Source organism: Colletotrichum navitas, assembly GCF_030913465.1.
Source record: "Colletotrichum navitas strain CBS 125086 chromosome Unknown LY79scaffold_14, whole genome shotgun sequence".
Lineage (NCBI taxonomy): Eukaryota > Fungi > Ascomycota > Sordariomycetes > Glomerellales > Glomerellaceae > Colletotrichum > Colletotrichum navitas.
In genome coordinates, this window is record NW_026850560.1 from 153,335 (window position 1) to 177,522 (window position 24,188).

Here is a 24,188-nt window from a genome sequence, read left to right on the forward strand (position 1 = left end):
CAGCAGGGCCGCCTCCAGACGTAGCAGGGCACCACCCACCAGCTCGAATTAGTGCTAGTACCTTTCTGGATACTTCGAGAGGGTAGTGGGGCCGGCTGGTTGCCCGCTGGGAGGGCCCCTTAAAGACCGCTGGAGCACGCTGAGTTTCTTGCGACAGTGGCCAAGGGCCTGCTGAGATGTAGGTAGAGGCCGTGTACCCAGCCCCCATGCGAGACAGGGTGTCACGGCTGGCCAATAACGGGTACATGTCATATACTTTGCTGAGTTCATCAACTGAGTTTCCCAGTACCCATGAGGGAGGGGAGAGAGTAGGCACACTGAGTGACTGAGCAAAAGAGGAAGCAGGGGACCCGCCCTGAGTTCGATCTCTTGGGCAACCGGCGGCCATTACTGGCTGGGATGAAGAATCCGTCGGGGGCGAGGGAGGGGACGCTGGTCGGCGTGCTGGTACCTCTGATACCTCTGACCTTTCTGGTGGGTACGACAGGGGTGGTCGGTGTGGTGTCGGGATCCACGAGAAGGGAACGTCTAACTAAAGCACCTAGTCCTAGTCGGCCTGCCTCAAGAGGAAGAACAGAGGGACCCCAAGTCCCAAGGGAGTCGAAAGAAGAGCAAGGACTGAGAGTGAGGAAGACCCTCGATTCTGGACGGGTTCTGGCCTCCCCTCTGTCTGCGTGCCGCTCGAGGAACGACCGCGTTCAGCACTGGCCAGCCCAGAGAGGAAAACCGGCCGGTCCCCTCGTCCCTCAGAGACAGAGGGTGAGACGGACGGACCGACGGACTGGCTGGCTGGACAAGATGTTCCTGGGGCTCTTCTGGCTGCTGAGTAGAGAGGGGCTGTTCTGATTCATCGGCCAGAGCCAGCCCCGTCGCGCAGCCGCGGCGCCACATGAACAAGGGCAAAGACATTGAACGGTGGCAGCGAGACAACACAACACCGCCAAAGAGGCACCACCCGGGGTTCTCGATAGCGTGGGCAATAAATGGGCCAGAACCAACCCACGGGAATGGCTATCGTGCCATTGGCAAAGGGTACGACAGCAACAACAACTCGGCCGGGGGAGAGAGGGAGGGGGCAACCGGGGATTGCATCCGATGACAGGCAATCGCCGGTCCCTCACTTCGTTCCATAGCATCAATCCATAATCCTCGTCTGCCGGTTACGCGGTGCAGGTCCAATTGACAGCATGACGCTTGACAGCAAAAAGCCCATGAAGAAAGCGTAATAAATGAAGAATAAACTATTAGACACGCCCCAAGCAGCAAATACCCACTTACTAGTGAGACGAACACGCCGATTTGGCTGCACCGCAGCCGAAAACAAAGCGAAAGCAATACCTCGCCGTCCCAAGCAGGGTAAAGGTAGGTAGTATTCGCATCCACCCGTTTTTTTGTTTTTATATATCCTTTCCTCCTTCTTGAGTCCCACAAAGGTTCCTGTTCCCACTCGTTGGGCCCTTGTGACTCGTCTCCTGAGACTTCATCGCTTTCTTTTTGTCATGATAAACCGCCAGAGAAGAGGGAGACAAATCGCACTTGCTGACCAGTTGCTCGCTCAACGGGATCCGGGAGCGGGCAGCATGTGACAAACCCTCAGACTCTATTAGGCTTTGTCTCGCCGTTTCCATGAGCTGCCCATATCCTTCTGGATCAGCATCTTTGATTCATGTTTCTACCGTGTGGGGATAGAAACATCATGCAATATTCCACCCCTATTGGATGGGCAAAGGGCAACAATCCCATCGAGTAATTACTAAGGCGCTCTGCACTCGCCGTCTAGGTACCATGGGGTGGAGAGAAAGCCTGGCTGCTTCATTGCTTCCAATTGTTTGACTGACGGGCTATCCGTCCAAACTTGACACACGGCCGCGAACCTTAATGGGAACTGGATGGGGAGGAGAGGGGGGGGGGGCACCCTCGAGGACAAAACCGCGTTGTCCAACTCTGTCTGCCTAGGTAGGTCCTAGTCCCAGGTCGACCGCAGCTAGCGGATCTGCCACCCGAACGTGGCCCTCGCCCCTCCGTCTCAACTGTAACATGGTTACATGTTCACTACCTTCAATCGTCGGTCCGACCATGGTCCTTCCGCTGCTGCATCTGTCTGCAAGGCATTTCCATCCGTTTAGCTGGGACACGGATATGCTTGCACCCGCGAACGTGCAATACATGATTAGAGGAAGAATGCGACGGAGGAGGCCACTAAGTCTTGTACAAGTAATTTCGGCACTCCATTGCTAGAGATAATTGGGATGGCGCACATGCTTGATCCAACCCGCCCGTTGGCTGCATTCCTCCCTCGGTCGGCAGCATCACACTTGTAATCGTAGGGACGAATCCGATCCACTTCGGTGCTACAGTACTTCGTGCAGCGCAATAGGTATCCGTAGGTACTCAGGTGGGAGATGGGGTTGTGTCTCGTCCTGGTACCTTGCCGTCGGCGTGCTTGTATACTATTATTTCGGCGATGCCCAAGCCCAGACAGACCCACTTTCTCTCTCCAAGATGTGCCCGATACTGCAGCGGTACATGACCTCGTGGCTGCAACCAAAAGTTCGATTCTCCCGCGCCCCCGGCACATCGTCACCCGTCCACTTGGGCGCCGCTGGACTGACCGTAAAGAGCGCTGCAAGAGCAATCTTTGTTGCAGAACGGTTGGCGGTTGGCGGGTAAGTGAAAGGCGGCAGGCGGGCGGAGCTGCAACACCCAGAATGAAAGGCAGCAACATTCGCTTCATGTTTGTCTCGTTTCAACCCTCGGGTGTTTCCCCCATGCACCCACCTTTGGGTTTGCCGTCTTTTCTCTTTGCTGGTTTTTGATTATGATTTGATTCATTTCTTTTTCGACGCCAACGTCTTTATGCCAGATCGTATTGCTTCTTTCCTGGCCTCCCTTCAGCCAGCCAAGCTGACTCTGCGAAACAGGGGCGCAGCCTATCAAACGTGTCGTCTACAGGCCTCTCGCTCATCTTTGGGAATCATTCGAGTTATGCCAGTGACCGGTACCACAAACACGGAGTCGTCGCCCCGAGGCGGGAAGCAATCCATTCACCTGCTGACGCTGGGGCACCTGGCCGGTGAATCAAGTGACAGCACAAGCGAGACCGTCTCCATATGGACCCGCCTGAGATCCGCACCAGCTGCAGCATGAGAAGGTCAGGTACCACCATCCGCCCGTCCGTGACTCCGTTCGAAGGACGAGGCGACCTTGACGACATAGGTAGACTGCTTCCGCGTGGTCGTTCCCCTCCCTCGTTCAACCGCTGGCTGCACATCGACAATAGGCACAACACCTTGCATTTCGATCTTCCTAGGAGGCTTGGCCGGGGCCAACTCGAAGCTCATAGCAACAGGCCAACCGTCTAATTCACCAGACTTCATGTTCCCTTTCCTGGGCCGTAACGAAACCAGTCATATATCGATGACTGCGGCGACCAGCGACACGACAGTTGCAGTACGTACATGTATTGCTGGCGTGCCAGTTCAGCCGAACGCGGGCACGGCGTGGGCGGTGGCATGGCGGCGGTGTTGGAATGTTAGGAGGGTTCCCTCGTCAGGCACGCACCAGTTGCTGCGCACAACGTTGTTACGGTCACTGGCCACGTTCTGGTCGCAAAAGGGCAAGCCAAGGAGCATCAGGCAAGGTGAGGTCAGCCGGCGCCAATATGAGTGGTGTAACAGCAGCCACCGGCGGTACAGTCGTCAGCCCGCCTCGCCTTGCAATGCCAGCGAAGCAAAGAAAGATGCACAGAAGCCTCCCGAATACCCACGTCTGGGTTGCGTTCCCCGTTCTGACTCGTCGATCCTCTTTGTTCGTTTCGACTTCCCTCGAGTGGAAAGCATTCGCAAGACACCAAGCGGCAACATGATGCCTGCTCACCTCCTCTACGGCAACGTTAGATTCTTCCCCGGATACCGGGTCAGCAATTAATTATCAATCACAAACACAGGCGACTTTTGCCTTCTTGTCGAAGCCCGGCAGGGTGGCCACTAGCCACTACAAGCTCAGTGCACCCACCCTCAAACTGTCGTAGAGCCTGGGTATCCTTCAGACCCAGGACAGGCTATAGTCTGCGCCAGAGATACATGCCCGATACCTGGCTAGCCCCGAGACGGCGGTACGTACTTTGCTTAGCCAAGGTACCGACCCAGTGAGGTAGGTATTCGCGCCTACCTAGGTATCTAACTACGAGTAGGTACGGAGCAGATACTTCGCACCTACCTACATAGGCAGGTACTCGTAGTTGTGCACCAGCCAGTCCGGAACAAGTACCTGAAGGGCAGCTGTTGTGACGCCTGACGTTGTTGTACCTTGAGTATCCCTGCACATCTGGCTACTACGATGTACCTGTGGAGGTAGGGAAGCCCACGCTCATGGTCAGGCAAGCGCGTGGTCCAGTCAGCTCTTTTCTCGATGACGCCTCCAAAGTCTTGAGAGCAGCTGGTCTGATTCCCCGGAATGACGAAAAAGAAAGCACCACTCCAATCGACGGCGACGCTAAATGATCACAGACAACCTCTCGCAGAGATCGAACAATAACAAAACCTAGAAATCTCTCCGGCATGAACCACTCCCTGCCACGCAAATACTCGGGCTACCCGCAGAACGACCCGCCTGTAATTGTCTTGACGTTTTCCATGGCGAGTCGTTCGCCCCCCCCTGTTGCTTCACACAGTGACACAGCTCCTTGCAATAAATGACTGGCCAACGGAAACTGGACGCTGCCAACTCTCGGTGACCCACTCGGTTTCTTTCTTGGGGGTTAACAGAGGAAATTGGGCCCATTTTCGGGCCCATTCCCTCTCTGTGATAGCGTTCCCCGAAGCCTAAAAAGAGACTTTGATGGTTTGTGGGATGAATGGGGGTGCGGGATACCGGATCATGCTTCGAATTCATGGATCGGCTGGTTTTGCCCATACCGACTTGTTGATTCATCGTTCTGGAGGGTTTGACACGGCATACCCAGTACCAAGAGTGTTGAGTATCGCAAGCTCCACCCGCCGAACGTCACACAAGACTCAGAGCCCACGGCGCCCTGACTTGATGACGAATACCTTGATCGTCGTGCAGTCACTTCCGGGATCGCCCTCCGTCTACCGTCATTGGTCGTGTTGCTTGCTGTCAGCTCCGGTGCAAGGCAAGGCGTAATTGAGGCAACGTGATGTTTACAACTAGTCGCAACGAGCCCATCCTCGGTCACGGGTTGGTCGTCCACTTACCTACCTACCCAGGTACCGTAGGTAGGTAGGTAGGTATGTAGCACACATGCAGGCTAGCTGTAGTTTCCATTTGGTTCGCAGTCTAACTTAGGAGAAAAGGCAGATGGCAGCTGGCTGCTTGCTTGCTTGCCTGCCATACAGACTGTGCTTTTGTGGTTGTCACGTCTCGGTCGGTGCACCTTGGTGTCTCAACCTTGCCTGAAACACGCCCTTTCTTTCTTTGCCGTTTTCCCTAGCGACATAGGCAGCAAGGTAGTTGGCGCCTACCTTGCCTCCTGTCTCTACCTTGAAGAAAAAGAAGAAGAAGAAGGGGCAACAGAGTGGACTTCCCATTTGGACTCGGCCGAGACCAACAAGGCGGAAGCGGGTGATGCAGGCTCTCAATTGCTGCTGCTTCATTGAACGGGGAAGAACGCAAGGCCAGAGCACCTGCCACGACGCTCTTGCGTGACGAACTTGACGGGTGGGTAGGCACTTGACTGGTAACTCACTTCATGCCAGGTACCTCATGCAGTGTCTTGGCGCCATCAACAAATAGAAAGTAATCCTACCTAAGTGCTACCTACCCATGAGCACAGTCCTCGGCAACCGCCAGGTAATCAATTATGTACCTCTCGACTTACACAGGCACTCGGCAGCTCTCGCACACACCAATACCACCGTATTGCGAGCCGCAAGCACCCAGCGCTCTGGGCAATCGCCAGCACGTACCGCATGGCTTCAACTGGACTTTGCGTTAGTGCCATCCGCCTGTCTTCTGCACTGGAAGGTGTAAGACAGAACGACGAACAAATCGACGATCCCTTGCGTCTCACCTAAGCCTATCGCACCAAACCAGCCTGGCCCGGCGTTCCCGCCCTCCCCTGACTTCCCAGTCAGCCAATCAATCACTGAGCCCCTCGTTCCTGACTGTGCGGCCGGATTTTGGGGCATGACTTTTGGGTTGGTCTCTCCATCGATGGTATTCTCTGTGCTGAAAAACATGGATCATCTGTCTTGCGCTGGCTCACTAACAAATCTTGACAAGAACCGCCTTCACACACGTTAGCAACAATCACGGGTAAGCTTAATGGCATGACGAGCGTCCAGGGCGAACATGGCACCAGGAGTGTTTACTGCTAGACATCTTCATTCATATGGCGCCAACGCTCCGTTGATGCCGCCAGCCTCATTGTAGGGAACACAATCAACTTGAACACCCAGTCATACATATCCTGCGATGGGAAACCAGAAACACGTCTAGCCCGCCGGCCAGTACCAGGCTCCTCGGCGACATTCTCGCCCATGTACACCCCACCCCGCGGTCCCCCTTGCTGAGCAAGAATAGAAACCCGCTACCAGCGGCAACACAAGAATAATTCGGGCAAGCGCCTATTAGCCTGGTAATATGATCTCTACTTGACCTGCGAAAGGTCAATGTGTTCTCCTCGCGACGAGCTGAGGATCAGACACTACTTACTTAAGCTAGTGTACGACTGGAAAGGGCAACTATGTACAATATCTTTCACGGAATCGCACGATACTGGTCGCCTCAGCTCCCCTAAGCCGCTCAATAGCAGATCAATCGCAGCGCGTACAGATGCCATCGGTTTTCCGAGTTGTCCGATGTTGAACTGACCTGGCGAAAAGCAACAGAAGCCGGCAGCCTTCATTTTTGGCATTCGTATGTGCCTTGAGAAATTGTAACGTGAACCTTGCTTAACACCTCTGCCATCCGGTGCAACTTACTGCCCGGTCGCCGCTAGGCTTTCTCGAAGCAAGTGTAATCAGATCGCCATCGATTCCTCAGAGGACTCGAATTACCAAAGGTTGCCTAACAGCGTGCCATTGGAAACTCCCAAGAAAGCAGATTGGCCCGGAAAGCGATTGACAGAAACGTACACACTTGCAACACACATTAGAGGTGCCTATGTTAACTCCCAAGGTGGTTGAATAAGAGATGTAAGAGACATTGCTACGAAGCAGATGTTGGGGCAGGTAGTTTTTGTACTATGGTAACTATGGTACTCCGTACGTACAGCTTGCATCCGACTTGCTCCACCTACCTGTTTAGCATCCCTGTCCTTTGCCATCCGCTTGGTGGGAGTACATCATGTGGAATAATTGTACCACACACGCACTGTGTAGAAATGGGGGCGAGAGATGCATAATACACTTGGCAGGTGCCTCATTCCTCAACTCATTACTAGTACCTCCTCAAATGACCCCAGCCTCCAAGTGCCGACTGCCACTACACACGAACAATCAGGACCTTTTTTTGTGCAATTGGCCCAGGCTGGGAAGGATGGTACTGCTCTAGGCCATCGGATGCTTCCCGTCAACTCGACTCGGTTATTCGACTACATAATTTGGGGCCAAGCCAACCAGAGCAAGGAAGCGTGAGACATCTGGGTCACACCTTTTTCGCCAAATAGGTTACACCATCAGATGAGTGCTGACCTACACTGAGAGGCTATACACAGCGAGGAACCGATGCCGATGGGTGCGGGCTGGGAGGGAGACTAATGCATAAGAGGAACCTTCAAACTACCTAGTCCAGATACACCGGGGGGGTTCGGGCAAGACCGGCCAGTCTCGGGCTCTTTCGTGGGAAGATGGGCGGATAAGCCGACTTATAAAACGAACCGGGCTGCTTCTGCTCCGAAGCAGTCAACCCGGGTCGAAGATGCGAGGAATCACCCTCTCCAACTCACAGACAAGAAGCCTCGAATGTCGCTGCCCGAGCAAGTATATGGTGGAACATAGGTCATCCAGGAGGGGAACGGGAGCCCATCCAGGTTGTATCCTTTCATTAGCATAACCCTCCGTCCCGACACTCGATCCGGGCCCTGATCGTCCAGGTCATCCATCCCCTACACCAGGACCCTGGAATGGTGTCCGGCCGCTGGTGTCGGTGATGCTCCGTTCCCGCCAACCATGTGACTCGAAAACAGCCGTAAAGATGTATGATTCGGATCAATCTGCGCAGCTCATCTGCAGCAAGAACATCCGAGTTGATGAATTGAGTTGGAACCCCGGCGCCACCATTGGGCTTACCCCGCCCCGCCTCCAGCAGCGATGCTCCGTCATACTTGGTGCGTGCATGGATGTATATGTACCTCGATTCTACCACAGACGCTCAAGTTCGTTGAGGCTTCTGGAGAGGGGAAGCAACGACGACGACGGCCGAACCAAGTCGCATCCACCATGACCTCCGACCTCAAATCATCCTTGCCCATACAAGTCTCCACGCTTTGCGATGGGATTGCGGAATGGCATAGTGTAGCCGTCAAACGAAACTTGTGGTAGGTCGTAGAGGAGTCTCCCCCCAACCATATGTCTAGCTTGGGGGGAGTGCTGGGACTCATCCTCCGTACTAGTGTAGAATCTCCCGCCGGGAACTTTTCCCGGGTGGGAGGAGCTGAGTCGTGCGTTCCTTTCGGCCTCGTTGCATCGCCGGACTGAGCTTGAGCTGCAGACGGTCAACAGAAAAATGATTTGATTTTCGTGACGCACATGCGAGGAAAGCAAGCTCGTCAACTCTTCCTCGCAGATCAGCTCAGGGCAATTACCCGCCGCTCTCCACCGCCCTTCAACGATCCCCGTTGAATCTGCTGCCCATCCCACACTCGTGTCGATCCGGGAGCAGCCAGCCATCGGCCGCCAAGCAGAGCGGGCGGGCTGAGCTGGCACCCCCTCTCCTCCTCTTCGCCTTTCAGCAAGAAACCTGCGTAGTGCGTGGGATACCACTTTGGGCTTTAGCGCACGTCTTCCTCTTCGCCCTTTTTGGTTCTCTCTCGCGCGCGCGCGCGCGCCCAGGGGACCGTCAGCCCGCTTCTGGCGCCAGGTGGGAAGGGCTTATCCTTGGGTACGTACCCTGATGGCAAGGGAGGTACCTGACAGGAACCTGAACGGCTGGGCTGCTTTCTTACCGGTAATCATGCTACCTATGTATGTGCCTGGCAGCCTTCAAAGCCACTTCCAGTGTTACCCCAAACTGCCCAATTCGGGTAATGTGGAGATCGCGGAACGAGACGGAGATGCGGCAGGTGGTTTAGAAGGACACTGCCTCGTGCACGACAGCTCGGCTTTCCAGGCGGCACAACGACCGGTGCTGCCGGATGTATCCCCCCTGTTTTTTTTTGTTGCCTTTTTTGCTTCCCCCCCCCCTTCTCTTTTCTTTGCTGGCTTTCAAAACTCCGTGTGCGTCCTCTAGGGACTGTCAGGGTCGACCTCTCTTGGGGTTTGCTCTAGAGGCCTGTTCGTGGTTGAAACCAAGCGGATGGGGATGGGAGTGGGCACGGGAACGGTCGATCCTCCTTCTACTGCGCTGCGCTGTGCTTCAGAAGAGAGCTGCTGCCGTTGTGCTGCCACCGCCGCCGCCATATATAGATGATTTATCCGCCGGTCGGACGGGGGGATCCCCTTTTGCCGTTACCCAGCGTGCTGGATCACTTAAAGTGAAATGGAGACCGCCAATCCCTATATCTGCTATTAAACAAGGGGTCCGAGAAAACTTGAGACCAAGTGGCATGGGCCCCGTTTCGCCTGCGCTGGACAGTGAGGTTGGACGATAGCAATAGCAATAACAAGTTATCTTCGTCCTTACCGACAGACGTTTCTTGATGCGACCCGTCCGAAACACCCCAGAGCCTGCATATGCGAAGATAGCAATACAAACACCAAAAAATCGTGATGCGTAATTTCTTATTTGCTGCCGTCGTCCCTATCTAGCATGGCCTTCGGTCCTGGGGGCGACTGGCGGCTGATCTGAGGTGGAAGGTATGAGCTTGGCCAGTGCCGTTAGAGGAACCCGTCTGAAACGGCATGTCGACTGCGGTTCCCTCACCATGGACAGGATGCTGGCTGCGTGCGAACTTCTTCTTTTCGGGAGCTGAGGGCGATCGAGGATGTCGTTTCTCGGCATGATTGGCATGTGATGTTGGGAACACGGTGGAATAGGCACCGACTCCGAATGCCTCTCGTGGTCGAGCTCGTGTAAAGGGACATGCAGTTGTTGTCTGTTCATCCAAACATACACAGACTTTATGGCTGGGCTTTTCTGTGGACCATTCTGTGAGCGATTCGACTTGAGCGTAGTCCTATTAAGGAAGCTGCCGTACCTACCGTACCATGGTGGAAAGCAAAGCCTATTCCAGTACAGGCCACTCTGTTGTGCGTACGGCATTATCGACAGAATCCTCCAAGTCAAAGGTAGCTCTTCTGGTGTTCCCACTGCGATGCGTGCTCTCCTGCTCGGAGCTGGGTTGATTTGACGGTGGATCGTAGAGAAAGGGTTGGCCAGGGGCAACTTAGACACTCTTCTAACAGGAGCCAAGCTGTGCAATAAGAACTGGATCGAGTTGATCACTAATAGGGCCAAAACGCCGCCCAACAAAGGTGCAGAGTAGGTCTAAGGACTGAACGAAGCGTTCGTTTCGACTTCTCTTTTGCAGCCAGCATTTTCGTCCACCTCTCCGTCCCTCAACGGTAAGAAATCCCACGCGCCTTTTGTGCACAAGTTCATGTCCCCCAATATTCCATACCAGGCCATTCGATGGTGGTTCCCCCAACTCCCCGTATGCTTCTGCTCTGTATACCATATTTGTGACATTCCGTTTTGGGCAGAAGGGTCGCAAGTAGTTAGACAGTGGTCGTCGGTTGGTAGCTGTTCTATCGGCTTTTTCTTCGCCACTCTGGGCATTCGCTGCCTATTGGGTCTTGAAGAGGAGGATCGCGCAGTGACCGAGATAGAAGTAGATGAAGTGCTTAGTTTCTGTATCGACGAGGTCAGCTTCCAGCTTCGACTAAGGATAAGGGTACCCGTCCAGGTGGACCAAAATGTAAACTCTCGACAAACGTACCATGGGTTACAAAGCTGCCAAAGTTGCGACCGACAATGCAGTGCCATGTAGGGCCCTTACGTTCATCAAACTATGTCCGCGATAAGTCAGCAGTTGATCGTAATCGAAAAGGTGGACAAGGCCAGGCTGGACTAACGGTCCGCTTGATATGCTGGGCAATATCCTGGTCACAGCCAGTGTCAGTATAAGACGTTCTCAATAGACGCAGAACATGCCGAAATTGCGCACCTTCTCGATGGTGAACTTTGCCATGGCCTCCTGGGCTGTAGAAGGGTCGTCAGTATATGGCGGGGTCTAGCGGAGGGGCTTCCCAAACGATGACGTTACATACCGACTTCAATTGACTCCTGCTGCATGTCGTCGGTCTGAAGACTGTCGGTAAGCATCCAGGGATCACAGTACTCAATTATGGGCGATCCTCACCATGTCGGCGCTCTTGACTTGGGCTACATCCACAATTGCGTTAGCACTTGTTGTATATCAGGATAGCAGATTGCTCTGCTGTCATAACAGACCTTCCAACTTCTCCCTGGGGGCAGGCGAGGTGCTCTTGGCGTCGGCCATTGCGATGATATGTGATGTTGCAGATATGCCTGCTGTTTGCGCGATCTTATCAGCACCGGGACAGGTGTCAGTTTCGTTTGTACAGCAGAACTCGGGCAAGCCCCATTTCCTCCGTCTCGTCTGCTGCTAAGCCTTCGATCGCCAAGGTAAACTCACTTATGTGGAGAGAGGCTATGCTGAGCCGATTAGCTGAGTTCAAGAGGGCCAGGACTAGAATGCGCATACTTACCTTAGAAGGCTCCAAACAAAATAAACGGCTTACTTGACGAGGTTCTTCGGGATGTGTGTCGCGTGTTTTGAGAAAGCCTGACAAGTGCTCGCGACAGGAAAAGGTTCCATTCCAGTTGAGTCGTAGTTGGGTTGCCAGACCGCACGGGCCATAGCTCCTTCCGAGGTGGCATGCTACACTAACAAACAACGTTGACATGAAAGGCGGGGCTGGTCACATGTTGATAGCGATAACGATGGGGCGGAAGGGGGAAGAAGGGAAAAAAAATTCAATGTAAAGTGCAGTTTCTTTCTTGAATGGCAACAAATCCTTCAAGATCCCTCCTCTCTGTCTCTTCCACACGACACTATGGCCCTGCATTTATAGCCGCCACAACCACTTCGAGCACCCAAGCTCATAATCTTCCATTCTTACTATTGCAAACTTTTTTGTGTTTTGTTCAGAGATACCCCCTTTCGCAATGGCTGCTACCACTGCCGCCTCTACTACTACAATGGAGACCTCTCGTATTTTTGTCAGAGGACTTCCACCCAAGATCACGGAGGCCGATTTCCGGCAACACTTTTCAGCGGGAGGTCGTGAAGTTACGGATGTCAAGGTCATCCCCCAGAGAAGAATTGGTTACGTTGGATACAAGACACCAGAGGTTGCTGCCAAGGCGGTTAAGTACTTCAACAGATCCTATATCCGCATGTCGAGGATCAATGTGGAACTCGCTAGGCCAGTATGTTTAGACTCTTTTAAACAACTTGAACCCCATATGCTTATTCCCCTCTTCCAGATTGCAGATCCCGCCCTCCAACACTCCAAAGGGGCCACCGGTAATGTGCCTTTGGCCACTCTGTCACACTCGGCTGCCTTTCCGCCACCCGGCGACGAAGACAAGGATGTAAAGAAGAAGCGGAAACGCGAGGATTTGGATGAGTCTGACCCCAAGCTACGCGAATTCTTGCAAGTCATGGGCCCTAGTAAGAACGCTGCAAATGATATGCCAGATGTCTTGGACCCTGTCGCAGCCAAGGAGCAGAAGAAGTTGCTCCAAGATGGCGAGAGTGACGATGAGTATGAGGTTATCCCTGCTCGGCCTGAGAAACGGCAGATGAGGGAGGTGCCAAAGGGAGAGCAACGTTCGATGCCTACGCCAGAGAAGGATGAGGTGATGCCTGACGCTGCTCCTGTTCCTGAGTCTACGGACGACGCGCCTCAAAAACAGGCTTCCGTCCCTCTGGTCACGACAGACGATGATTGGCTTCGTTCAAGGACGAACCGGTTATTGGATCTAGTGGATGACGACGAGGTACTCCAACCTCCAGCCCAACAAACTGAGAGAGAGCCACTCGGATGTGCACCCGCGGAACAGCAAAAGCAGCTCGCAAAGGCTGCTGAGCTGCCCACGAGCGGCGATGCCAAGAGTGGGGCTGCTGCTGAGGATGACTCGGCCCTTTCTGGCAAGGTCGAGGATAACGACACCCTCGCCACCATCAAGCGAAACGCTAGACTGTTTGTTAGGAACCTGCCCTTTAGTACTAACGAGGAGGACCTGCAGACGCACTTTGGACAGTACGGAGAACTTCAAGAGGTAAGTAACAAGCTTTTCATCCTGTTCTGTACCACTCAATTGCCATTCAATCATGTGATGAATCCAGATAGGGACAGCTTACATCAAATGATGGTTGATGCGAACCTTGGATCGGTATTTTAGTAGATGCTTCGACTTTCTGAAAAAATGATTTGCGTTCTCAGCTGCACACATGAACCAAAGGACTGGACTCAGATTGCTAATCTCCTGTTAGGTACATTTACCAGTCACTGCTGCAGGCGCAAGCAAGGGCTTTGCCATGGTACAGTTCATGAGTGGCGAGTCAGCTGTTGCCGCATTCCAGTCAACGGATGGTCAGACTTTTCAAGGGCGACTTTTGCACGTCTTGCCTGCTGAGGGCAAGCGTGATGCCGGGCTGGACGAGTTTGCAATCTCAAAGTTGCCCTTGAAAAAGCAGAACCTGATCCGCAAGAAGGCGCAGGCTGCCTCTAGCACGTTCAACTGGAATTCTTTGTACATGAGCCAGGACGCAGTCAACGCCTCGGTGGCAAGTCGTCTGGGTGTGTCCAAATCGGAGCTTTTGGATCACACGTCGGCAGATGCCGGTGTTAAGCAGGCCATCGCCGAGACGTCGATCATCCAGGAGACTAAAGCATACTTTGTGTCGAACGGCGTAGATCTCGATGCCTTCAAGTCGCAAAAGCGGGGCGACACAACCATCCTAGTCAAGAATTTCCCGTTCGGAACCACAATGGAAGAGCTGAGAACCATGTTTGAGGAGCACGGCACCGTCCTGAGGGTGTTGATGCCGCCTAGCGGTACCATTGCCATTGTGGAGTTTGCGCAGCCAGCGCATGCAAAGGCGGCGTTCGCCAAGCTCGCATACAGGCGCATCAAAGACACTGTGCTGTTTCTCGAGAAGGGTCCCAAGGATCTTTTCAAGAATGACGCCTCGATAGACATGACGCAGGGCAAGGAGGATCGACCCACCGGTGTCCAAAAACTCAGTGTTACGGAACTCTTGGGGCGGGATGAGCAGGGTGAGGCTGACGTTGAAACTACGTCGTTGTTTGTCAGGAACCTCAACTTCTCCACAACCACGGAGAAGCTGGCAGAGACGTTCAAACCGTTGGACGGCTTTGTGTCCGCGAGAGTGAAGACCAAGATGGACCCCAAGAAGCCGGGGCAAGTGCTGAGTATGGGATTCGGCTTCGTTATCTTCAAGACCAAGGAGCAAGCACAGGCGGCGCTCAAGACTATGGATGGATTCGTCCTCGAGGGTCATACTCTTGCCGTCAAGGGTTCGCACAAGGGTCAGGATGCTGCAGAGGAACGCCGGCGGGAGGACAAGGCCCGCAAGGCAGCTGGGCAACGGACCAAAATCATCATCAAAAACTTGCCCTTCGAAGCAACCAAGAAGGACATACGCACCCTCTTCGGTACTTACGGCCAGCTCAGGGCGGTGCGCCTGCCCAAGAAATTCGGCAATTCGACAAGGGGTTTTGCTTTTGCCGAGTTTGTCACGCCCCGAGAGGCCGAAAACGCGCTCAACGCGTTGCGAGACACCCACTTGCTGGGCCGCAGGCTGGTCCTCGACTACGCAGAAGCCGAGGCCGTCGATGCAGAGGAGGAGATTGCCAAGATGCAGCGAAAGATCGGTGGGCAAGTCAACAAGGTCGCCATCTCGCAGCTCATGGGCCAGAACAGGAAGAGAGTCAACATCGGAGGCGACAACGTCGACGAAATGGATATGTGAAAGGAGGGGTTGAGAAACATCAACAACTCAAAAGGAGAAAATAGAAGCAAATCCAATATGTGTCTCTGGAATCACACTGTGATGCTATACCGAGCTTTCCTACAGACAACTACACCACCGCCACGTCATTCTCGAGTATTTCCTGCAAGTGACATGACATTGATACCAGTCGACAAGCATGTGCCCTGCCTGTTCCCCCTTTCACTCTCCTCTTTGCCCTCTGTAGGGGATGTCACTTTCTTTAGCTTCTGGTTCTAGTGGCTATCCATCCAGCTGTAATTCTGTATGTAAGTCTGTCTCGCTCATCCCTTGCCCCGCGATTCGGATCACTGTCCACCCCTTGTCACCCTTCCGATCAATCCCCCCCCCCCCTTCCAGCGCCCCTCGTCTAAAAAATAAACCGTCCCGCTATTGAGGGCGCCTTTCCTCCGTGGCACACATTACCCGCGGCGGCGAGGACGGAAGCCAGGAGGTTTTTGTGTTAAACGGTCGGTGGGGTTGCGGAGGGCGAGTGCAGCTCACTACAGCCTGTGCTATTTAGCTCTGCCCAATGCACCGAGTCATCGTATGGCAACAGCCTCGCAACCGCGCTTCAACATTGGCCGGGTCATAATAGACACCGAGGGCGAAGAGACGGGAAAGTATAGAGGCTGGAGAGCTTCTGCCTGTCATCTGCCCTTCTCTTTCTGCCTGCCCGGTCTAGCTGGACGAACTCTGTCTACCTAACTATGTGTCCCTCGTCGCCTCCTTGACCCGCAAAGCAGGAATGCACATATTTTTTCCTCGGTACTCTGTCTCTTTCTAATTTGGGCAGCATGCCAAGGTCCTTGTGTACTATTCCCTTTCTTCTATTATGTGTCTGCTTTCCATCTCTTCTCTCTTCCCCGCTCGGTACTTTTCATCTGGAAACTTTGTGGTAAAGAGAGGTCTTAAGCCAGCACCGTGTTGAGAAACCTTCAAAGCCCCATCAACAGTTGAAGTTTGTCCATTTTCATTCTCGTCCCAGCCTCGTCTGTCTTCCAGTGGATATGATAGCAGTTGGACATTTCTGAATGAGGCGTGGTGGGTTTGGTGGTACTTGCTGGACCCAGAAATCGCAGCTTACCCGAATTGGCAGCAAACGTTCCTTGGACCAACCCCTTGCATTTCGGCGCCCTCGATTCGTTCACCCCTCCAGCTTGTATAGTTCCAACGATATTCGCCATGTGGGGATGTCCCTTGTCAGACTAACAGACGTTCGTGTATAGTTAGACTACTTAGTAGTTGTAGGGCGAAGGGGAAAGCCCATCCAGCCCATCTTGGGCCTTCGGTATTGGCCAACGCCTGCCTCGAGGGTGCATTCCTTCTAAGCTGCCAAGTCATTTCAGTCAGATTTGAGCCTTGCACCATCGCTAGATCTGCCATTATGACGACCCTCCTCCCTACCGGCCCAGAAGCACGCCCACCCAGCACCGTCCCTACTTCAAAGCTTCTCACCACTTTTTACCCTCTCTCTCTTGCTTGCTGGTCTTTCCCTTGGCACCCTGGCTAGCCACTCTCGGATCCCCCATCCGACTTAGCTTGCCAGAGCTTTCTGTGTCTATAATTCTTTACGTGCCTTTCTAGTCCTAGAGTTACCTCTTTCTGAATGTCTCTTGCCATCGGCCCCGCCATCCCTTTGCTCACCCAGGACCCTATTTTCCACTCCAACAGCTTTGGCGCAAAGTGACACCTGCCATCCACCCCGCTCAGAGGGGTATGGTTCGCAGGCGTCTCGCAGTCCAGAGCCTCGGACGGAACCCTACGGAAGCACATGCTCTGTGTCTAACTGTTCCAAGGAGGACAGGGCTGGGAGATGTTGACATTCGTACCCGGGGAATGGACGAGACGTATGATGAAGTAGAGGGCTAGGAAGGGGGCGTATGTGTTGCCATCCGTCTGGAACCCGGGGTGCCGAACCAAACGGATAGCCTCTCACAAGCTCACCATGCACCCACTCTGTCAGGTCACCCCATCGCTCTCTTCCTCTCGCTCGGAAAGCTACGGGCTTTGTGGATAAGCCTGCCCATCGATGTCGTTCGTTCCCTCGCCTCCTCTCTACCAGACCTTGGAGCGGGTGTACCTGACTTCAGGAACTTATATTGACGTACGTCCCATGCCAGTCTCATTCCTTTCAAGCTCTCCAAGTTCTTCTCTTCCTCTCCCACCATCTTTACTTTTTATCCTTTTGCCCAGCAGCACCAGTAGATCAAAATAGAGAGGCACTTTCAAAGCAGTTTCCAAAGCTGTGGAAATCAGATACACGCTCCTTTCATCTTTGTCCTTTTCCTAATCAGAAAATACCATCCCAACGCTAACTTTACCATCATTACCCCCCATTCCAGTCCTTCTCGAGAGGAAATTTGCCACGAGGAACTCATAACCCCGGAGCATATCACGCGGTAGATCGAGCATTTGCAGTCGCCTCACTTAGCAACAAAACCCTTGCCTGCCCCGTCACGGAATTCCTGAACAGTCATTCCTTTCACTTATCCTTTTTGCCTCCTAACTTTCCTTCCATTCTTTCAATCAAGGTTTCCGTGCTTGTCAAGGAATCCGTTTACAATCCAGTCGAACTGTCTACCGTTGGAAAAGAAAGAAGAACAAGAACGGAAAAAGTTCTACGCATCAACCAAATCCCATACCATCACCCTTCAGAGGAATCCCCAGCAACACAAGATCAACACTGTATACCCAAGAAACGCACAAATGGAGCACCCGCGTCCAATGCTCCCGTCTCAACGCTACTCGCCCTCGCCCGTCTACAGCTACGACAGCAGACGATGCACGCCGACGGGGAGACAGCCCCTGAAGGAGTCGAATGGTAACGCCCAGCCGGCCGGCTCTCATCTGGGCAGCCTCGTATCATCATGCCGCAATAGCCCCCTTGGCTTATTCTCTCCTAGCTTGACTGGCATACCTACACCACCCATTGTGCCGTCTCAGGCCGGTGCTGATTACAGGACCAGCGGTAGCATGCGAAGGCCAGATGCCCTCCACATGGCCAGACGGGCACGGCCTGATATCAACCCTATCTACTATGCTCCCGAGTTCCGACCCTACCGTGACAAGCAAGATCAGAAGGACCCAAACGAGAAACAGATCTGGCCTCGGGTATTGGAAGATGCCTTTCTCGATTGTAAGATTTTCCACCTTGAGTAACACGGTACCACCCTTGCTGATGCGATGTCTAGCCCTGCTCATTATCCCTCACATGGGGAGGAAAAAGTACAGCATGCAGGGCAAGCAATTTGGACGTAACATGCTCATCAGCGAGTACCTTTGGATCGCGTACTGCTGCAGCCTGCAACCTGGACAGAAAGCAGAGGAGCGGAAGAGGAAGCAGGTATCAAGTCACATTCAAGTCGTCAAGAAAATGTTTGAAAAGCACCGGTGCTGTAAGTCAGACATGAGTTATATACAGACATCGATAGCTAACATCATCCCAGACCACTTCTTCTTTGTAAAGGACCCCGACAAAAGCGAGGCCCGTCTCAAGGACAACATGGAGGTTGCCTCGTTCAAGGACAACCCAGTTCTGATCGCCCTTGCTGAAGGTCGTCTTCCGGATGTCCGTCCCAATTATAAATACTTTGCGCAGATTCTGGCCATGGACTCCCTGGTGGTCATGAGACCCAAGACAGCCTGGATCTTCGTTGCCTCCAACAACGTGAGAATGGACGAGGACGGCGAGATTTACGACCACCACGGCAAACCTCTTGACAAGAGCTACTATCCCCACTTGGAGAAGAACATTCACAAGGAGGATGGAGCTTCCAGAGGCCTTAATGGTAGCATCCTGTTGCATGAGTATAACAAGGAACTGTCCCAGAAAGAATCCGCCGCCGTCACCGAACTGGCACAAGAATGGGAGGCCAAGTTCCCGCCTCTATACGAGTCGCTTGAGTTTGCCATCCGCGATAACAAATGGCTCGACATCCTGGAGATGACTGTTACACTAGAAATCCATCCTCGTAGCAACTTTCCCGCCGGTTCGGAGCTCAACGGCTTCGTCGAGCTGAGCATATCTTTGCCAGCACTGCAGAACCATCGCTGGAAGTGCGTCACGAAGCTGGCACGCCCAGAAGAGCTCCGCCGTGCCGACACCGACCCCCTGATCGTCGAGCAGAGGAGCGAGGTGGGAGTTCAGTACACCCACCGACCCGGATGCCAAGAGAACAAGTTTGAGTGTGACTGCCGCAGCCGTCCTAGGCAGGACGTCCGCGTTCCTTTCCCGGCGGCCGAGTGGGCCAGCATCCTCAGTACATGCGCAGGCTATCTTGAGCCCGCGGAGAACAAAGCCAAGATCGAGGATGACGAGGATAGGGCCAAGGCTGCCGAAGACGCCGCGCTCGAAGCCGAGAGAACCACAGCCGAGTTGATCCAGCAGGTCGGCATGTTCCAGGAGCTGTGGTCTAGTCCGCCTGACAGCTCGGATCGCCGCGCGTGGACGCGCCGTGGCATCATCCTATGGAAGTTCCGCACAATCCACGCGTTCGACGACAAGTGGAACCCCATCTTCGAGAAGCCGGTGCCTCCAAAGGGCAGAAAGCCTGCTGACGAGGAAGACGAGGATCAGAGCACTGCGTCCCGACGCGGTGGTCGGTCTAAGCGGGTTTTCAACCCGCCCGGCACGACCTGGCGGTTCCTCACGGCTCTGGATCCGGTTTCTTCTGCCCATCAGCAGAACGTATGCATCAACCCCGCGGCTGCCCCTGGCCGTGATATACTTATGGCCCCAACACCTCCATACTCTCATCAACTCGCCGCCGTCATGAACGATAACCTGACCTCGGCCTGGGACCCCGTCTCCATGTCTGGTCAGCTGCCTAGCCTAGCATCCACTGGGACACTTGGATTGATGGACAACTTCTCACACGGGCTGGCGACGCCTCCTCCAACGGCATCAATCCACTCGTCGTATGCGAGCAGCTACGATGGCAGCCATGAGCTGGCAAGCGGGTCGCATCACCATCATCATCAACTTGACTTCCTCGCCGCAGCCTGCACCAGCTCCATGGATAGCCAGAGCACTCTGGTCACCGATATGGGTTCCGCTTCCGCTGACCCTTTCCTGTCGGCGACGGGAGGCATTCAAGTGTCAAACGGCGTCGGCGTCGGTGTGTACGACGAAGGTGAGGTCGAAGGGATCTCCGATTGGGACACCGCGACGTCGTCTTTCCACAGTCTCAATCACTGGAACGGCTGGAACGAGGCTTCGGACACAAAAACGCAGCAATGGCAGAACGAGAACCAGCGCAGCGCCGCAGCAAACGCCAACCTCTGGACAGAGAGTAAGGACCATCATCAGACGTGGAACCATCAGCCATGGGCCCAAGCCGTCTCGGCAGTTGCTGCCGTTGCCGGCACGGACGGTAGGTCCGGATGGTCGCCTATTGACCAGCAGCGCGGGCTACCCTCGCTGGACCAAATCACCCCGCTCAAGCCCATATCCGGGAGGAAGAGGGCGCGCTCCAACAGTCTCGACATGGAGAACCGGGAGAACTATCCTGCTACAGCAATCCAGAAGCTGGTGCATCACCGAGCACCAGCAGCTGTGATGGATGAAAGCGGTCACGGACACCGAAGCTGGGAATGAAACGTTCACAAAGTGGCTACAAGATGGAAGACAGTATGACCTGCCTCTAGAAACGTGTCTCTCATTATTCCAGAGCTTTGTATGATACTTGTATGCGGCGGGCATGCGAGTAAGGTAAAGGTGGGTGGGTGGGTGGGATGACTGACGGCCGATTCATGAGTGAAACGCTTTAAAAAAAAAACACTAAAAAAACCCCTTTTATAAGAAAAAGTTGGAGGGGAGGGAGGGGGTATATTGTATGGAGGTGGGGGAAAACCGTGATTTGATATACTACTGGAAAGAAACGACACCCTTTGATACCATAATTCTGTTTTGTGGAGTTAGTATAGGGTGTGCTTGTGGAGCTTAGGCTAAAGAAAACAGAAGACAAATCTTGCCTCGGTTTCCACATCACGGCTACATTGGTCCGACAAGACGGGATGTTTCTCCCGTCATCATCCGCGCCTGCGGGATGGGTTGGGATGGTCCAGAGGGCTTGGTTGAGGGATGAGATGAAACGCTCAGAATAGAGGCGGCAGAAGGCGAATGGATGGAATGCCTTTTCATGTCCCCACGCTCGGGGGTTCCCCGGGTGAGAGCAACTTTTTTTTCTCATCAGCGTTTGAGGTGATGGAAGTTTAAACATCAGATGACCCCCTGTATGCCAAGACCAGTGTTTTGTGATACGTTGTATACACACCACCACGATTGCCCAAAAAGTGGTTCTGTGTTTCTTCGCTTCGCATTGTTGTGGGTATCGCGGCGGCTGTCCGGCCTATATAGGCGAATGTGGTGGACTCTTCTTCCATTATCGCCATAGCGCCCGGACATAACGGTGCTGGTATTGCCGGCAACTGCGACGTTGAGTTGCATGTTTCATTCAGAATAAAATAACGAGACGCGGAACAGCATGAGGCAACGAGACCACAGGAGAGCACGTGAATGGTTTTTTTTCCCCTTCTTCTCCGCTATGCAGTGTGAGTGCTCAGGTAAGGGCGATCAGTGGGCAAGCGGATGATGTTCGCAGGGTTTCCTCTTATCCTAGGTTAGGACGGACGAAGGTTGCGAGGGTGGTCTGAACAATGTGAACGGCAGCTGCAGATGAAACGATGCATGTCTGAACAGCGTTGACCGAGGTGCGTACACATAAGTGATGGCGGGAGTGGTGGCAAAGATGGATGAAAGGACCGAACAGCCGCGTGCTTGATCCGCGACCCAGCCAATCGCAGAGTCGAAGTTGCACTGGCGGTCAATTAAATGTCGCAATCCTTGCGGCGGTAGAGCAAGCGCCATCTGGCTTGAGCCTCAGCCGTGATTTGGTATGGAGCCCCTCCCAGAGATGTCGTGCCGCGACTGACTTTCACAGCGGAGCAGGGGAAGGGGAAAAGAAAAGCGAGGACGACTGGGAGGCGCACAGACGATGAGACAAATAGGATTTGTGTGTTCTGACCAGCGGGCAGAATGCCATTGTAGACTTGCTGGGATATTGCCTGGTAACTGACATATTCAGTGCATTGCGCTCAGAGGCGTAGGTGACATGCATGGTGCAAGGTAGGTGGCGTGGGCCTGTGTTTCGCGTTGGGTTGCATTCCACTCTTCTAGACGCCGTCCAGACATACTATGTACTATGTACAATGACAAGCTTTTACCGTAGGCAGGCGGATATCCTTGGTGGGCTGCGGACATTTGACTTGCCTGTCGGAGTAGACAGTGGTCCGTTTGGGTTCGCCGGTGTTGATCAAGATCTTCATGCCGGTGGCCGTCACCGTAGCTCATGAAGATCCCTGGTGCAGGATTTGAAGTACAATGTACTATGTAGGTCGGTGTTCCAATTTAGGTAAATCAACACCTAGTCTATCCGTGACTCCGTCCGCGGCAAGACACATGGGGGTTCTTGGCTGGGGGAGGTGCGTCGGCGAAGCATTCGGGTTTCCGATTTGGAATGAGAGAGGTCTGCGATGGAGCACTGGTCAGCATGGTAGTCACCCGGACAGCATCGTTATCCCTGGTGCAGCCCAATTACGCAGGCCCCGCCAGGCGGTTGTCTGCGCCAACGGTGGCCAATCGAGTAGACTGGCAGACCCTTGTTTCTAGGCGGCGCGGCAAAGCAAAACGGTAAGTAAACGAGGCCGGGCCGGCCTGACAGCCACGTTTCGTACGAATAGATGAGGCGAGGTACGTGTACGAAGCAAGGTGACGACGAAGGTAGTCGAAGGGAGTGGCGTTGGCGCATCGGTGGTGGAACGAGCAGAAATGGAAGGCAGGCAGTCTTGGATGGGGTGAGAGGTGCCAATTTTGGCAGGCGCCGTCAACGTGCAGAGCGCGCTCGCTGCCAGTCAAAGTGGTGCAAGACCCTTGCGTCTGGAGCTCGCGTATTTCGAGCAGGGGCCGCATGGACATGGTTGACTGGATGAGGTGCATCGAGGCCTGTCTAGGTACTCTTGGAGAGGGGCGTGGGTCCCCCTTGTTCAAGATACCTACCGGTATTTTGCTTTGAAGCATGGGGGCTAAAGTCTCCCACTCACCCGTTTTAGCCAGCAGAGAGAGGTTGTGCAGAGTACGGATACGGGTTTCGGCATTCGTTGCCCACACCGAGCCACACGCGCCAGGACAGAGCAGCACCTGGTGTACCAAGATCGGTGCAATCCCACGAGGGTCGGACCAATTGGTACATCTGGCCCCCGTTGCGTACCCCACCTGCGCGCCGGATGCGACGTTAGGACGATTCGATATCCCGTAGCCTAGGCCATCTCCCGTCCAGTGCTCACGACGTCTGCCCGACCTTCAAGGCGCCACCACCTCGACCTTGCCAAGACGTCCACTTCAACCGCTGCCGTTCCTTGTCAAACATCAACCACGGGGCCTTTCGTGCATCGTGCTTGACTGGCGCCCGAGACCTCCCATCAGAAACGTACCCTCTTCTTCGTCCCATAGTATGCCCCGTCCGACCCCATGGCCGGCCCACCGGCACTCGGGCGGTATTGTATGCTCTTTGGCCAGTTTCCCAGCATTCCCCTGTCCGAGAGCGCACCTCACTTCCCACCGCTGTCGTTTTGGATCGCAACACCAAGATGTGTCGCATGGGTCTTAACTTGTCAGTCCGGGGGTCCATTCGCGTCGGTCGATCCCGACACTGGTCAACGGGTTAGGCTGTGAGCAAATAGAAGCAGAGACGGTCTGAGTCTAGATCTGTAGGGATATCCAGGGCAAGGCGGCAGATGCGAGCCATACGGTCCTGGTTCCTGGATAGACTGTCGTGATATTAAACCCAACGCGGCCCCGCTTCCCAAAATGGTTTTGTGTTCCTGAACTCACCCCATCTCCCTCATCGACCAAACGTCTCTCTCCCTTCGGCCTCGCTAATTCGACAAGAGGAAGAAACAATTTCATTGTTTCTCTTTTGCCTCAGAGGCCTATTCAACTCGACCGCCTACCTAGTCTCCT

The 24,188-nt window shown here is 54.1% G+C and overlaps 8 protein-coding genes across 8 annotated transcripts; 4 read left to right on the forward strand and 4 right to left on the reverse strand.

The window, feature by feature from the left end:
* The first annotated feature begins 2,191 nt into the window (after positions 1–2,191).
* Positions 2,192–2,736, forward strand: LY79DRAFT_545871 (uncharacterized protein). Its single transcript, XM_060557199.1, has one exon. It carries the CDS (start codon positions 2,503–2,505, stop codon positions 2,668–2,670), a length of 168 nt encoding a protein of 55 aa, XP_060416711.1. The 5' UTR covers positions 2,192–2,502; the 3' UTR covers positions 2,671–2,736.
* Positions 2,737–7,878: 5,142 nt separating this feature from the next.
* On the reverse strand, positions 7,879–8,275 carry LY79DRAFT_545879 (uncharacterized protein). Its single transcript, XM_060557200.1, has one exon. The coding sequence runs from the start codon at positions 8,063–8,065 to the stop codon at positions 7,892–7,894; it is 174 nt and encodes a 57-aa protein (XP_060416712.1). The 5' UTR covers positions 8,066–8,275; the 3' UTR covers positions 7,879–7,891.
* An 809-nt stretch (positions 8,276–9,084) lies between these two features.
* On the forward strand, positions 9,085–9,848 carry LY79DRAFT_89550 (uncharacterized protein). Its single transcript, XM_060565198.1, has one exon. It carries the CDS (start codon positions 9,317–9,319, stop codon positions 9,770–9,772), a length of 456 nt encoding a protein of 151 aa, XP_060416713.1. The 5' UTR covers positions 9,085–9,316; the 3' UTR covers positions 9,773–9,848.
* On the reverse strand, positions 9,847–10,469 carry LY79DRAFT_90121 (uncharacterized protein). Its single transcript, XM_060565200.1, has 2 exons — positions 10,328–10,469; positions 9,847–10,269 (listed from the first exon to the last, which is right to left on the reverse strand). Exons 1-2 carry the CDS (start codon positions 10,328–10,330, stop codon positions 9,922–9,924), a joined length of 351 nt encoding a protein of 116 aa, XP_060416714.1. The 5' UTR covers positions 10,331–10,469; the 3' UTR covers positions 9,847–9,921.
* Positions 10,470–10,906: 437 nt separating this feature from the next.
* LY79DRAFT_667713 (dynein light chain) lies at positions 10,907–11,623 on the reverse strand (the record flags this gene model as incomplete). The annotated part of the gene is made up of 7 exons (XM_060563424.1): positions 10,907–10,971; positions 11,060–11,129; positions 11,196–11,222; positions 11,288–11,322; positions 11,391–11,424; positions 11,483–11,505; positions 11,575–11,623. The coding sequence occupies 7 exons, from the start codon at positions 11,621–11,623 to the stop codon at positions 10,907–10,909; spliced, it is 303 nt and encodes a 100-aa protein (XP_060416715.1).
* Positions 11,624–12,345: 722 nt separating this feature from the next.
* Positions 12,346–15,148, forward strand: LY79DRAFT_588354 (RNA recognition domain-containing protein; the record flags this gene model as incomplete). The annotated part of the gene is made up of 3 exons (XM_060560904.1): positions 12,346–12,576; positions 12,634–13,431; positions 13,646–15,148. 3 exons carry the CDS (start codon positions 12,346–12,348, stop codon positions 15,146–15,148), a joined length of 2,532 nt encoding a protein of 843 aa, XP_060416716.1.
* Positions 15,149–17,875: 2,727 nt separating this feature from the next.
* Positions 17,876–20,765, forward strand: LY79DRAFT_588355 (uncharacterized protein; the record flags this gene model as incomplete). The annotated part of the gene is made up of 3 exons (XM_060560905.1): positions 17,876–18,305; positions 18,361–18,564; positions 18,616–20,765. The coding sequence occupies 3 exons, from the start codon at positions 17,876–17,878 to the stop codon at positions 20,763–20,765; spliced, it is 2,784 nt and encodes a 927-aa protein (XP_060416717.1).
* Positions 20,766–20,850: 85 nt separating this feature from the next.
* On the reverse strand, positions 20,851–21,588 carry LY79DRAFT_90146 (uncharacterized protein). Its single transcript, XM_060565201.1, has one exon. The coding sequence runs from the start codon at positions 21,388–21,390 to the stop codon at positions 20,935–20,937; it is 456 nt and encodes a 151-aa protein (XP_060416718.1). The 5' UTR covers positions 21,391–21,588; the 3' UTR covers positions 20,851–20,934.
* Between the last annotated feature and the right edge of the window lie 2,600 nt (positions 21,589–24,188).

What these genes read in the sequence shown, in the direction of transcription:
- LY79DRAFT_545871 (XM_060557199.1), top strand. Translation starts at nt 2,503, where the DNA reads ATGTGCCCGATACTGCAGCGGTACATGACCTCGTGGCTGCAACCAAAA.
- LY79DRAFT_90146 (XM_060565201.1), bottom strand. Translation starts at nt 21,390, where the DNA reads ATGTTTAAACTTCCATCACCTCAAACGCTGATGAGAAAAAAAAGTTGC.
- LY79DRAFT_89550 (XM_060565198.1), top strand. Translation starts at nt 9,317, where the DNA reads ATGTATCCCCCCTGTTTTTTTTTGTTGCCTTTTTTGCTTCCCCCCCCC.
- LY79DRAFT_545879 (XM_060557200.1), bottom strand. Translation starts at nt 8,065, where the DNA reads ATGGATGACCTGGACGATCAGGGCCCGGATCGAGTGTCGGGACGGAGG.